Here is a 15,582-nt window from a genome sequence, read left to right as displayed (position 1 = left end):
AGTCACGAGGCTCTCTACATGGCCACTAGGGAGGAAAGACCCACACTACACCACATTACAACAATGTTTGTGTTGTTTTTATCGCCAAGGCAACGAAAAGATGAGTTTAGGGGGAAATATCCCATTTTGGAAGAAAGCCAAAATACCTTACTCTTACTGGATAGTACTACAGTCATAAAAACAATGTAATATACCAAAAGCCTAATGAGGGTATTTTGCTTGGTTAAGAGTGAAAAAAATAAATTAGCAGTCAAGACTAAAATATAAGCGTCTTAATCAAACTAAGTGTTTTGTCAAAATGTTCTTATTTAATGCTAAATATTAATTGATTGAAAATATTTTTTAAAAATGCATATTGGATATTAATTCCACTAAATATATGCGTAAATGATAGATAAACAGCAAATAACATAAAAAAAGGAATTCCAAAGTGCAGTTTTATGTAATTTGTACAAATCTTAATAAAACCTGGAAACAGTGTCAGAGAGAAGAAAAAAAATCCTCGAAAGCAGATAGCTGCGCTCGGTTACCACAAGAGCAAAACAATGATCAGTCAGGTCACTACACATACACTGGTAACTAAGGCAACCCATGCGCTATTACGCATGACGCGTCTATATTGGGAACCTTGGCTATGTACCAGAGGGTCACTCCATGACGCAGCGACGCACGTAGGGCGTTGTTCTTCCATAATGAGACACTTTATAACAGAACGTCAGCCCTGGCATCAATCTAGTCAGAGAGAGACTTTTAGGACTGAGGGACTACCGCTGTTGGACTCTTTTGGGAAAAACTTGATTTTGCCTCTTGCAAACCTGAACCTCTTTTTGTGGAAATAAAAGCTCTCCGCTCGAAGTAAGTGGACTTTAATCTCTTCTGAACTTCCATTTATTCAGCCGCGCTCACAGTCTGTCTTGACGGATTAATGAAGGAAACGCGCTTTTCGTTGGGATACACAGCGCTCCATTGAGCGCTCAGACAGAAGGACTCAGTTGTCAATGCAAAAAGCTTGTTCTTTGATAGTCAAAAATGATTTTGTTTTCGACAAATATACTGAAATTATGTGGAGTTTTACTTGAATGATCTGTTTTAAATGGTTCTTGCATTGCTTTTTAAAATATTCTCTAGAGCTCAACGGTCATTGCTGAAATCACTTTCATTTTTTAGATGACACATGCTGACAATCCGATGATATAAAGCCAACTTAAAATGACAGAAATGCTAGACGAGCTCTCGCGAAAAACACAAAGATGGAATTTGAAATGAGCTGATTTGATTTGATTCACGAGTAACTAAAACATATCAAAAGACACACATCCTTGAGATGAGCGACAAAGTTTAATCTCGTCGCCAAACACACGTCACAATATGTATCATACTAACAATATGGTGTTATTATTAATCATTTACTTGCTGTGTAAACATGGACTCTGACATCTGACAGACAGCTCCGGATTAAGTTTCTCAAAATCTGTCCGTATCAAACGTGTTGCAGCGACACACCCATGTCACCATGTCCCACCAATCTGACATGCACACAAACACACGCACACACACCCCCCCCCCCACACACACACACCCCCACACACATACACAAACACACATACTGACACAGACACTGACAGAGACTGTCTTCTCTTCTCATTATTGTCCAGATCGCCTGTAAAGATGCTGCTCCTACTACTGGGAATCATCCTCCTGCACGTATCTGCTCTGGTTCTGCTGTTTGTGTCAACAATTGTCAGCGTGAGTAAAACTTTTTTTTATCATAAATTTTGACAACATAACATTTAAAAGAAAAAAAAACTGATCATGAGCCATCTCACCACTTCCCAAAGGAATATTATAATATAGAAGATTATTATGAATAGATATAAATGTAAACTAAAACTATTGAGGTTTACAGAAACTAAGATTCCCACAGGAAGAAATATTCAAGCAATGTTGTGTGTGTTTTTTTATATATATAATCTGATATATATTTATGATTAGTAAAGATGTACTTGGATTTCTTTCAGAATACACACATATATATAACAAACAAACTTTTTCTGACCCATTTGTTGCTGCATATTACTAATCAAGTTGTATGTTGTTGATAACAGGTATGGACATCAAGTGAAACTAGCTCCTCAGACCTTTGGATAAACTGCTCTACTGCCAATGGAGGATACCACTGTGACCCAGCATCAACTGGAGGTCAGACACCTGCCTAACTTTTTACTGTTTCCCTTTAAGACAATGTTAACTACTTATTTACTGTGTATTTACAGTACAATGGCAAACACTGGACATTTTAATCATTGCTCTGCTATGAAGCTGTGATGCATTTCTGGATTTTTTTCACTGATTAGTCATTTTTTTAGGTTTCCTTTGGGCAACTCAGCTAAAAACGCCGATAACATTTAAACCTGGTTTGAAACCATGTGCATTGATATTAATGGAGGACTTGAACTTTGGAAAATGACTTGCTGAAATCCATCATTTATCATGATGATGTGGGTGTGTCACAGCTCCTCTGGGACTCTGGTGCCATCTAGGGCAGAGAATGTGGCAGTGCTGTTTTGAAGTGCTAGCTGATAGGCTGCTGCTGTATAAATAGTCGTGGTGTGATATCCATATTCAGGTCTCGTGTTTGGAGTCCATAGTGACAGGGGATAGGGAGTTGTGAACCAGGGTGGGGCTCCAGAGAGTATTTAAAGTTTTAGATCTATCTGTATATGTGTGTGTGTCTGTGTGTGAGTATTTGAAAGCAGGCAGACCTTGGACTACCTCATGGAGAACATAGCAGGGCTGAAGATGGGTCACGCCCAGTGTCAGATCATAGTGTCCAGTGTTAGTTTGCAGGGATCATTAGGACAATTTAAGGCAGCAGCTGCAGATTTATTTAGACAGTCAGCCACCTCTACATGTTTTATTTAGAAATGTATCGGTCCTTGATTATGGATAATAGAGCCGAATATTTGGAAGACACAACCTAATAAAATCCCCACTGCCTTAAAATGAATGATTAGCAACAAGTTCATGTGAGATCATTGTTGACTAGCTGTATGTTTTTCTGCTTAATGTGCCGTCACAGCGGTGCAAGAGCTGCTGGGTGATGTCATTTCTCTAGAATGAGGTGCTCAGCCAGTGTGTGTTTTGTCAGGGCAGCAGCGCCTGCATACTCTGCCAGGTAGTTGGATGGCGAAGCCAGTTTGTTTGACTTGCTTTCATTAGCTCACTGACGCACAATGTTTATTTAAGAAGGCGCGTGTGCCCGGGTCTGTGCTTTGGCTTGGGGAGATGGAAGATAGTGGTCAGCTCTCACGTGGGGGCCAAGCCTGTGTTCAAAAGGGCTTTCTGAAACTTTGCTGAGCAATCAAGTTCCTTCTTTCTTTCTTGTGGATTGAGAAGGTGAAGTGAATCACGATTGTGGTTATTTTTAGGGCAGATCTGAAACTCATGAGTTTCCCCTTGTTGTTGCCTTGGATACAAACATAATGGCTGTGTTTAGTTCTGATGACGCCTGGGTGACAGATACTCATGTCACAGTTATCACATGCTGAGCTTGAGTTAAACAGCACGTCCTTACAGCCAGGAAAATTACTTCATAGAATTTACTTGCTCTAAATTTAGCTATTGAAGAAGAATGTCTTCTGTGCCTGCCCCCCTTACACATGGGCCTACAGTACATAAACATAGCAGGGTAAACAGTCCAGCAGTTTTATTTTTGTTGTGCACTACTTGTCAGCAGAGTGGGGTGTTGGGTCTCAAAATAGAAGGCAGAAACAGACATCAACAGTTATTTTCCTGTTTGGATTTACGGTTAAAATGCTTGATATTTCTGCATTGTCATACCACAATGATAAACCACGTCATTCATGTAAGCTGTTGAATATGAGCCACACTTGTGTTTCAGTGATATTCTGAGTCCTGAATATCACCACACCTAATGCAAGGAAATGCCCCATCTCAGTGTTTCCAACTGGTAGTCAGGGAAGGAAGGAAGGAGGAAAAGATGTCTGTTTATCAGAAAGCACTGATATACTGTTTGTATATACTGCCACCTATAAATAGGTGAAGGCTGTTCATAGTACAGGGATGGAACATTTCACCCATTTCTTACAATGTAATCATACAGTATTATGTAACGTTTGAAAACAGGATCATTACTGTGGAATCTAATTGTTGCTCCGGTGTGTTATTCTGCTGGCTGCATTTTATGGATGGAGATTTTCAGCAAATAGCCTGAGCGTATCATGTTTCCTCCCATATCTCATCCCTGACCCAGTGGTCATCAGGACATACTGCAGCATTGTTATTGTGGGAAACCTGACTCCAACCTGGTAACCCTGTGCAATTAGTCATTATACAGTTTCCTTTTAAATCTATAACAGAGATATATGTCAGTTTTTCTCCAGGAAAAGTGCATGATTCTTTGTAAATGGCCACAGATTGAAAAATAATGCATAAGTGTTTTTATTTTAGCCTGTGTTAAAATGTACTTTGTCAGTCATAACATTACACAAAGCAAGCTGTGCCGCCACTTAATCATCCTTTTTGTTTGCGAGTATGAGCAGTAAGCAATAAATTGTGCATTTGCATCTTTTTCTCCATGTTTTAAATGCCCCCCCATTAAACCACAACATGCCTTTGATTTACATAATGCAAGAGAATCAATAGACCACAGATGCCTGAGAGCTTTGAAGGACACATGTTTTGAATGTCATAGTTGAGCAGTGGCGTGCATACAGATGGAGTCATAAACCCTACTTTTTATAGACTTAGAGGAATATTTGCTGATGCTAGGATAGGACAGGAGCTAGTAAGCGGACAAACTGAGGCTGCGCTTCAAGCATCTTGTCACATGGCAGCAGTTGTGTTAGAAATCAGGCATATTGTTGTTGCAAGCAGAGCACTAAGACAGGAGAGTAGTAGCTACACATGAGCAAAAATAAGGGATTTATAAATAAAGAGAGGGAAAGAGTGAGTACTTAGGAAACCTGAGAAGCCAAGAAGGCAGAATGGATAACCCACAGACAAGAAATAGACCCTACTTGTAAATCCTAGGATTCCTGGCATGGAAGCACACATGAAGCATAGACACAAACGGTCAAAAACACAGCCACACACCCAGATAGATAGCACAGATAGATGTCAATACAGGTGTCTAATGGGTTAATGGCTTCCAACAGCCTGGCCTTGGAGGACTAGCCATAAAGATCAATACAGTACATTTAGTCATAGGTCCTGCTGTGGGGGGCGCACAGAGCTTTTAGGAACAAGATACTTAATTCTCATTGGTATGGATTCACTCCCAGAAAAAATTCCCAGAAGCAAACATGGCCGAGGCTATAGCTCATTACCTTCTCTTTGAGAGGATGCTTGAATTCAGCCAGTCACAGCACACTTTGGCATTTGTTTTTCTTGTCTTTTCTCTTACCCTCAATGTTTTATGTGTATTATGCTCTGGCTAATGATTATCAGTTATTGACAACAATCTTCTTCTCCCTCATCTCCCTGCAGAGTGGATCCAGGCAGTCCAGGCACTCATGATCCTGTCCATCATCTTCAGCTGCCTGTCTCTCTTCCTCTTCTTCTGCCAGCTCTTCACTTTGCAGAAGGGTGGACGCTTCTTCCTCACTGGAACCTTCCAGATCCTTGCCAGTGAGTTTATCCCCCTTGACGCCTTCTCACAAATCCGTCCGCATACAACATAACTGATACTCAACTGCAGAGATCAAATAGACATAGCACGGGTATATTTTTGGCTGGTATCAACACAAAATGTAAAAAGGGATTTTCACTGGATCCAGTGTGACTATATTATCAGGCTATCTGTAGTTCTTCTTGAACCGAGCAATCATTTATTCCATTAAATGTTATAAAATACATTAAAATATCCAAGCTGACATCTGACATCCAAGCTGACATCTTCAAATTCTTTGTTCAATTGACACTGATATAAAATAGAGAAAAGAAGCAAATTTCTCAATTTGAGGAACTGGAAAAAAGACAAACAGTTGATCACTTATAAAATTGTTGTTGAGCCATTTTCTGTTGATAAACTAAATGAATAATCTTTTCAGCACTTCTCCAATGTGCTTAATTAATACAGCAAACCTTGAGTTGTCTGAAAAAACACCACTTATACAAATCCACCTACACAGACAAACCAATAGCAGATGCTCACACTGCATCTTCTGTAGGCAGAGAATTAAATTATGAGAGTCTGTGCCAGATACTAATGGTTTAATGCTCCACTTGTCCATTGTACTTCATGCCCTTTGGCCAGAGAGCGGCCACTGCCAGTCTATTGTGTCTCCTCTTGGCAGCCCTTTCCAACATCCCAGGTTTGCGCTCTATAGTGTGCCAACGCATTGCCTGGCACGCAGGTGCCCACTCAGCCAGACAGGAATGACACTGGGCATGCTGCCAGCCGCACAAGTTGAAATGTCAGGAAGGCTGTCAGTATGGGGGTCTGACAAACAGACCGTGCCATGTCAGACCAAGGAGGTGGGGAGAGCAGGAAAGGCTTGCAAAGGCTGGATTGAGGCTCAGTAAACATGAATCACTGTGATGTAATGCGGAGGGGTGCCTTCTGGGAAACACTGACCTGCTCTCCTCCTCTGCCAGACAGGGTTCAGCCCAGGACACAAGTCAGATAGCAGAGACACATGATCTGATAACTGAACAATATGATTGCCAACATTACTCACCATTCACTTTTTCCTTTTCTACAGGTTTGTTTGTGATGAGCGGAGCCATCATCTACACGGTGATGAGTCCGGAGTGGGTGCCGGAGACAGACGCCTTCGGCTACTCCTACATCCTGGCGTGGGTGGCCTTCCCTTTGGCGCTGATCAGCGGACTCATCTATGTCATCTTGAGAAAGCGAGAATGAGCCATCACTCCATCCCAGTGTTCCCAGTAACCCCTCTGCCCAACTGAAAGTGTCATCAGTCCCCCTCTGAAGTATAAGTAGGGATACCTAAGTACAAATGGCCCATGAAGCCACCAGGCCTATAAACCCAGATCACAGTGAGGGGAGGGGGGGTAATACCAAAAATCAACAAGCAAACCAACAGAAAATCAACCAATACTGTCTCAGTTTAAAGATGTATATAGTATCTATGGTTTAAAACCTATTTATAACACTTTTTACATATATGTACATAGTTTTTGTGTTGCTCTGTCAACGGATACTCGTATGAGCTTTGTTTTAGCTGATTAAGTGCCTCAGTGTTTGTTTGTAATGATGAAATAATTAGACGCTATTTTGTTGTGTTTTCTTTTGTTTTTGCCTTTTTTTTTTTTTTTGTTTTTTGCCAAAGAATTAGTAAAATGAAAAAAGTATCTTGAAGTATATTAACCAAAGTGCATGTATAATAATAGAAGGGTTAGGAAGATTCTTTTTTGATGGGCTTGCTTTACAAAAAGAGTGGTAACATCCATGGATGTAGCATAGCCATGAATTATAGATTTGGTCCTTTTCTATTTGTGAATTTGCAAGTTTGAGTGTTTTTATTTTCGGTATTTTTCTATTTCTTATTTTCAACAAAAGATGGTGCTATGTATTTATCATTCCTCTTACTGATAGCCAACATTTACAACAGTTACTTTGTTATTGTCAAGCAGCTTGCCATTAATTAAAGTGAGAATCAGACAGAGGTACACTTGTACACCACTGTGCCTGACTGCTTCTTTAGGGAACACAGCCTATTTCAATTTGCAGTGTCTGATTTTTTTCCTCATCAGCTACTGTATAAAATGAATAATTAAGTTTGGGGTGGTGCATTGATGAAATCAAATGTCATTTGGAACGTCAGTATTATTTTGCGCGTTTGTTATGAGTTGGATCACAGTTAAATTACTTTACATGAACTTTACTTTAGATATTTTTCTGACTTTTTCCCTCATTCTAATGTTGATGTTCACCTTGTGTGTGTGACTGTTAAAGTCTCAAGAAGCCAACTTGCCTATTGAGTAGAATACCATAAAAATTAACACTGTGGGGCATTATAGCCTAAGAAAAAAAGTATACGTTTAACACTACTAGAAACAAATGCCAATAAATGAGTTGAAGCCATATAAGAAAATACCAGAGGATAGGGGAAAAAAAACTCAATATGAATATTAACTCAATATGTGAGAGAAATGACGGAGAGGTTTGCAGTGATGATACAAATGTCTGTTTCATATACTTGAAGTTTGACATGCTGCATTCTCTTCCCACTGACATCCAGATGTTTTTCTCCTCTACTGTATAAAACAGTTTATATGTTGTGCATAACATATGTCAATGACAATCTAGCCTCAAAGAGTCACTTACTCAATAAAACTACTCTCACATAACATAATACTGTGTATTCCACTGTTACGAGGGACTCGATTCATGCTAACACTTGATGCATATGCAGCTTGGACTGACGGTTATGCTGTCTGCCTGCAAACCCTGAAACACACATCTCTAGGCTACAAAAACATCATGTGGAAAAACTCCCAAGAAAAGGGAGAAGATATGAAAATGACAGCAAATTCTGAATCATTTGTAGTGATAAATCTGTTATGATCAACAGTAGCTAAGAGACGGATCATAGATATGAGTGCACAACACAACTGACATGCAGCATGCAACATGTAAATTCCTGTGTGCAGTCTAGCAGAGAGAGTCTACCTTACAGTATGTGTTCATACTCTGGTAGATCAAATAACCTGCCTTGTGCATGTGGTTGCAAATGCTTTATGTGACTTGTGTTACACACACTGGGGCAAAGGCATGGCGGTTGGCACCCGATGCCAGATATGCAAAACATGCAGCTAGTGTTTCAGCCTCAACAGTGTCACTCACAGCATCAGAAATCAGAGGACATAGATGTGTTTTGAACACTGTAAGCAAGCGTCTGCCCTCCACTTGACATTTCCTGTGAGATCCTGTATCCTGCCAAAACAGAGCTATGTTGTGATGGATTAAAGTATTTAATTCAGCGCTTACTGTAGCCTAAACTAGCTATTCTGTTATGGTTTTAGCATGATGCTCAATACTGGGTTCAGTTAGAAGAGAATGCCTCTAATGACAACTGCCCTCTTTACTGTTTTGTGTAAAGCTACAGAGTTGTCTATGCCATGTTTACACCTAAACTTCCAAATGCTCTTGATATTACCAAAGCTACTTTGAGTTTAATCATTAAAGGATGTTTCTTACCACCACGATGGAGCTTTTTGTGTCTTTCAATAACACTACACACATGTATAAAATATCCAGTCCATTTTTAGAGAAACAAAACCTGCCTGTTTTGATGAAGAAGTGCTTGAACTATACAGATTATAGCTAATGGTTTAGAATGATATCTATTCCTTTTAAAAACAACAGTCAGTATATAACCAGCACTTCTGCACTGAGCTGGTGATAGGCATCTAAATCTCTGGCAATGTAAGAGTACTCTGAGAAGGAGGATTCTTCTTGCAGGCCTGAGAGGTCACAGCCTCCCACAACCTCCCCCTCTGGCATACTAGCACTGGGTTAAACGGGGACACTGCACTCCGGTCTGTTTGGGTGTGTGTGTGCGTGTTAGTTCATGTAATGTGTTTGCATGTCTGGAAAAGTCTGCATCTCTCTGTATGTATACTTTCTTTCTGATGTCACCTTATTCTATGTTGTTGGGTACACAAGTACACTTCCATCTCTAAAATATGTCTACAGTCAGGTTTACCAGGCAGACTATAATGTCCTCTGTAATACCCCCACCTGGTGGCTGCAGGTAGTAACAGCAACAAAATGTACATATCACATTGCATTAGCAAACACTGCCTCTGTGTGGTACAATAGTAGCACTACAATTTCTGCCATGGTACTCTGAAGAGAGTGAGAAGACTCTCAATGTCTCTCTTGGGTTTAGCGGATCATTATTTTCTTATTGAGGTGTGTTAAACCTCATTAACTCTATATACGACCTTTAAGCCTTGTCTAGAACTCAGCTTGTTTGTGAGGGTGGATATCCTCCTCCATTAGTATGCACACATGTGATAGAAAGAGGTGATTTCTCCTACTTGTCTACTCTCTATTATCTGTCAGTCAGTCTAATGAATGCTCCTCCTCCAGAGCCATTATGAAGGCTTTTATGGCACAAAACATCATTAGAGGTAAAGGCAGAAGACAAATGACTCTTCTACATTTGACAGATTACTTGATAAATTCAGACAAAAAATGATAAACTCTCTGTCGCAAATAAAATATTCATGAAGGGGAAGAAAATTAGGTATGCAGTGAGTCAATCTGTTTTTAAAGCCAATTCTCATCTGTTTTCACCTTTGATCTATTAAATAAATGAGCACAGATTTAGCAATGCTCTGCTTCACTTACAATCAACAAAAAACATTCAGATCTGGAAGATGAGATGTAGCTTACAACCAGTCTTCACCTGCAGGTGACAAAAGAGCTCCAGTGGAGCACCAACATGTCAGTTCAGATCAGGTTAGCTGACAATTAAAGGAAAAACCAACATAATCAGTCTCCTGAACAGTTCGCTGCTCCTTGACATATTTCTACAAGTCTCTGGAAATGAATAACATCCCTCCACAAGACGTCTTCTTCATTTGGTGTTTTGTTGATGGTGAATGCTATCTAACACATTGGACCAAAATCTAACATCAGTGTTCAGTTAGTTGGAGATCTAGTGAGTTATGAGTTATATAAGATATGATTCTTACAAAATTCAAACCACTCACTGACCCCTTGTGATCTGTACAGAAGCGTTTTCACTAATTTAGTCAGAATCTGCGTTTAATTTGTCACCATCTGTATCTATTGTTAATACCAAAAAACAAACAAACAAACCTAAAAGTACTTTGATTGCTTAAACCTTGAGGCCAATGTGGTAAACCTCATCAATTTCTACATCTGAATAGTCTTAAACAAACAGTTAAAGTATCTTTAACTTATACCCGATGTTAGTGAGACAAATGTAGAAAAAAGTGATTGAGAAAAACAAGTGCAATACATAAGAGCAGGGAGCAAAATAACTCCCTCTTGTCCTCTGACCCCCAAATTTACCCATGTCTCTCTAATCTAGAATGCCCTTTCACATCATCTTTAAAATCTGGAGATGTTTTTACTGACTGAACCTCTCATACATAAGTGCTCATACTAAAATGGCTACACATATGGAGAGCCAAACCAGGCAGACATCAGACATATTTGTCATGTCATCCTGAACCAACACCAGTCTGGAAAGAATGGTCCGGTCCCTGTCACATTACCTATGGTGACGATGACAGATCAACATCCTGTCGTAGCATGCCATTTGATTTAGCCTCTTCATTTTGGCAGTTCAATGGACATCATAAACTTTTACCCTCAAGCACTCTTTCCTCAGTGCAGTATTATTTGCAGACTGTTTAATTATTATAAAGTTTACTTAAAAAGGGAGAAATCACAAAATCAGTGTATTGTGTCTGTCAAGTATTGACTGATACACATTATTACCTCAGTGCTTTATAGGTGTCTGGGGGTTCCACCCATCATTGTTTCGCCATCATGGGGTCAAAGAAGAGCTTTCAAAATAATCACTTTTCCCATTAATGCCTTAAAAACTCCCCCCATCTTGCCCTATCCCACTATCACTATCACCCCCCTTTTTTTTACTTTGAGCCTACCAGGAGATAATATTTTCTAATTTATGGAGCACAATGAGGGGGAAGCAAACAGAAGGTCCACCTTAATCTATCACAGCTCCTTCAAGGGTGCAGGGGTGCACAGTGACAGGCACAAAATCGCAGAGCCGGTGGGGAGGAGGGCAATAGACGCAATTAAGGCTCATGAAATGCAAATGGTGCTTTATGTGAGGGGTTTGGGTAGGGGAGGAGGGCTAGGTCTCTTCTAGTCTTGCTGCCATCTGCTTGCTATCACCACCAGTGGAAGAACCTCTGGGCCTTGGTAATTTGTAGCTTTAATAATTTTCTCCCTCAGCTGGAGAAGAAAGGAGGAGATGGGGCCGAAGGGTCCGAGGACATGCAGCTGGCTAAGATTAGATTTAGATTAGCTGGTCAGATCACACGGAGATCTGACCACTTATACTTTAGCACAGGCATAGACACGCTTGCATGTTCACACGCAAGCATGCATACACATGCATCACATGTGCAGGCGCACACACACACACACACACACACACACACGCACCATTCTCACTCTCGCTTCTACCCCTTCACAATACTTGCCTATACTTCATCAAAGTTGACCCTGATCTGAGGTGTACTTCTGGCCGAGTGGGTCCATAAATCCCTGAGGATGTCTGGGGGTTCTTTATGAACATGATCACTAGCCGCTGGGGGCTGAGCCATAACCCCAAGAGCTGATTCAAGCCCTTACTTTCCCTGGAGCGCTGTTTGAAGGGGTCAAAGTGGACACAGTGTGTTTTTTTTCTTCCTTTTTCCCCATTGACGCAATCATTCATTTGTCATGTGGAAAAGAAGGACCTTATTGAACCTACAGACCCAACACTTTCTAATATGCACCATACCAACCCATTCCTAAGGTCGAGACTGGGCCAAGGTCATCACCACACATACATGACCCCCGACCTTGCAGGCGTCCATCATGCTCAGGGAATAAAGCAAAGATTGGCAGCTGATGCAGTCGCAGACTAAATCAACTTCAGCTTCTGCCATACATCAAAATCACTTACGCCAACATGCACTCACAATGAGGGCCTAATCATTTTATCAGGATTGAAAGAGCAAAGAGGATGAAGCAGCGTGCTGGACGTGGCACAGTCAGATGGACAGAAGCTTTGTGGTGGATTTAGAGCAGGCAGTGGTGTGGAAATGTGCCTTTCAGTCTGTGAATATGGTTGGGTGATGACTTAAGCATCAGTGAATGCACCTTTAGCAGCTGGGTAACATCACTGAACATATGATAGCCAACAAAACGGCTCACTTTCTGCCTCATGAAACTCAAGTAGCGCTTGTAACACTTATATTGACAGGGAAGTCGAGCCACACACATATTTGAATCCCAAGGATTCTTTGAAAGATCAATGATTTTTATGTTGAAAAGCCCCTGACAGAAGAACATCTGCAGTGTGGATCCACCCATATGGATCATATGTGTTGTAGCATAAGCAATTGAGAGTCATGCATGAGCAGCATGATGGGCACATGCCACACAAGACGGTCAAAGCATGTGCCTGCACTGGATTTTCATTTCAATGAAGGCCGCTCTGAAAAGGGAGCGATAGGAATCTCTCAGCTCTATATGGAGCAAATAACACAGGCAATGTGCCTTTGTAATTATAGCGTTTAATGCTCACACCACACACAAAGCCACACAGAAACGGTTGCAAAATTGCTAGCTGGAATCGTCAAGAAGAGAAGCCAGAAAGTTTGGCATTAAACAGGCTGAACAAGGCTGCTTTTAATCTCCGCAGACAGACAGACACACAGACGGCTCTCATGAGGTCCAGTAAAGCTTCATACTGGTCGGATGGACGGCAGTAAAAGCTCTCTGAATGGTGTCGATGAAGCCTCATAAATTCCCCAGGCAATAACAGGGCCTCCTATGGGAATGGAATACTCAGCAGCCAAGTTATTTGGAGCTGTGCTGCATTTTAAACAGGCAGATTTGAGAGCCCCATTCATTGGGGGTTATGTAGATATTTTTTTTTATGATCCATCCATTCCACTCTACTATAGCGTGCACACACACACACGCACAAACAAGACACTAACAAGTGTTTGTACACACAAATATGTGCACACTTGCACACAGCAAAGATTGAGAGATATGGGTAATACCATTAAGCAACCACAACATTGGACTTAACATGTGAGTGCAGCAAGTTGTCTGCTCATCAGTGAGGGCAAAAGGCTCTAAATCAGCCAGATAGAGCAGGAGAAGACAGCTATATGAGCCACAGATAAAACTGTTGCAGTCCTGGAAGACAAAGAATTAGAAGATCAAATTCCTCTCACTGTGCACTCCTCTGTGTAAACCTGCACAATGCCACGTATGCGTCTGACTCTGCAAAGTTCAGCAAAATGTTCGGCGTCTTCAAACCCAGTATGCTTTGAGTCATTACTGATAGTGCCTGTATAGTGCCTCATCATGCAGCAATCCTAGCACTGGTTAGTACTGCAGCAGACTCTGAAAGCTATTGTAGCTGTCTTTTCTGTACTTTTATTGACATTGTTATAGCTGAACTGAACTATGATAAGCTGAGAGAGAAACACTTGAATATAAAATATTACATTTACATAATAACATTATGCACTCTGTTTTGATGCAGTTGTTTCAGTGCCAAGTATGAGCTTTGCTGCCACTATCTGGAGAGAGTGTGTGACAGCACCAAATGTTTTTGTGTGTTTTGGTGTGACAAAGCTGTATCATCAGCCCAAACAAAGCATGTCCTAGAACTCTTAGAGGACACCTTGAGATGAATACCCAAATGATTTATTTACAGCTCTGAAAGGCGCATGCACAAATCCTAATTATAATATCACTCACCTTTTGAATTATTGAGCCGAACCAAAAAAGTCTTTCTGTCCTTAGAAACAGAAGAATAGATTCAGACCCAAAGGCTAATGAAACTGTGATTATTAAACCTAATTAGTCAGCTACTTTCCCAGCTTTTGCATGTTTTGAAATCACCATTCATGTACATGAAATAGAGACAGAGTGATTAGTAGAACAAAGACGAATGCTGTAATCTTCCCTCAATGCAGTGTCTGCCATGGTCCATCAGGAGATAGCGGGCCCGGGCTGATAGCAAGGGGACTGTCAAGCTGGTAAGTGCCCATGTAGCTGGGAAAGCTGTGGAATCCCAGGACAAACGAGTAGGGCTGAGGGAAGATAAGACAGGCCCGCAGTGACATGAATATCCACAGTGAAGACCATACTGCATTATGCATGCATGGCAACAGAACAAAGAGAAAACATACAGTATACTGTATATGCATGCCATACACAAGCCACACATCTCACACATTCAGAAATCCATGACATTAAAATGAAGAGCTATGAAGTCTAATCCAATATGATAATTACCACTCATATAATCCCAACTGCATTTTAAGATTTTATATATCCACACATCAAGAAAATTCTGTTTCATGACGCAAGACTATTCACCAGTTTACAGTAAAATAATCTGCTCTTGAAATAAGAACAGCTCAGAAAATAATTTTAGTAACAGAAAGTGAAAAGAAAAGAGTGAGAAAATGCTAATTTTTTTTAAATTTTCAACTATTTGGCATACTCAAACGGAAAAGCTTATAATAGAAGAACTATGAGGCCAAAATACATGTATTAGGCTTCATTTGAAAGGAAACATCTTCTAGTTTCTGGAAATGTGTTTGTTTAGCTTGCATTTGGCTAAAACACAACCAAAACTGTTTGGCAACAGTTCAAATATACCTCAAAAAAGTGTTTTTCATCCTTGTCTATAATGAGTCATATTTAAATGACAATAACTAGGACATGCTTCATGCCAGGACTATGTAAATCACCACATACCTTGTACATATTGTCAACCACACCTGTATAAAATTCCAGATCCCATAAGACCTAACCTTATAGGAGTTTGGGAGTTTTTAGTTTGTGAT

General features: G+C 40.5%; 1 protein-coding gene across 1 annotated transcript; it reads left to right on the top strand.

Annotated features, from left to right (window-relative positions):
* Positions 1-707: 707 nt before the first annotated feature.
* Positions 708-9,195, top strand: pmp22b (peripheral myelin protein 22b). The gene is made up of 5 exons (XM_042398252.1): positions 708-855; positions 1,656-1,746; positions 2,106-2,199; positions 5,509-5,649; positions 6,726-9,195. Exons 2-5 carry the CDS (start codon positions 1,669-1,671, stop codon positions 6,884-6,886), a joined length of 474 nt encoding a protein of 157 aa, XP_042254186.1. The 5' UTR covers positions 708-855; positions 1,656-1,668; the 3' UTR covers positions 6,887-9,195.
* The last annotated feature ends 6,387 nt before the right edge of the window (positions 9,196-15,582 follow it).

The sequence above is a fragment of the Thunnus maccoyii genome, chromosome 20, assembly GCF_910596095.1.
Source record: "Thunnus maccoyii chromosome 20, fThuMac1.1, whole genome shotgun sequence".
In the NCBI taxonomy this organism is placed as follows: domain Eukaryota; kingdom Metazoa; phylum Chordata; class Actinopteri; order Scombriformes; family Scombridae; genus Thunnus; species Thunnus maccoyii.
The sequence above is the reverse complement of the archived record's forward strand: the minus strand, read 5'-3'. Positions and strand labels throughout refer to the sequence as shown.

Excerpts from the sequence above, each read along its gene's own strand:
- pmp22b (XM_042398252.1), top strand. The coding sequence starts at position 1,669 with ATGCTGCTCCTACTACTGGGAATCATCCTCCTGCACGTATCTGCTCTG. Across the intron at positions 1,747-2,105 it reads TTGTGTCAACAATTGTCAGC|GTATGGACATCAAGTGAAAC; the intron begins GTGAGTAAAACT and ends TGTTGATAACAG. Across the intron at positions 5,650-6,725 it reads AACCTTCCAGATCCTTGCCA|GTTTGTTTGTGATGAGCGGA; the intron begins GTGAGTTTATCC and ends CCTTTTCTACAG.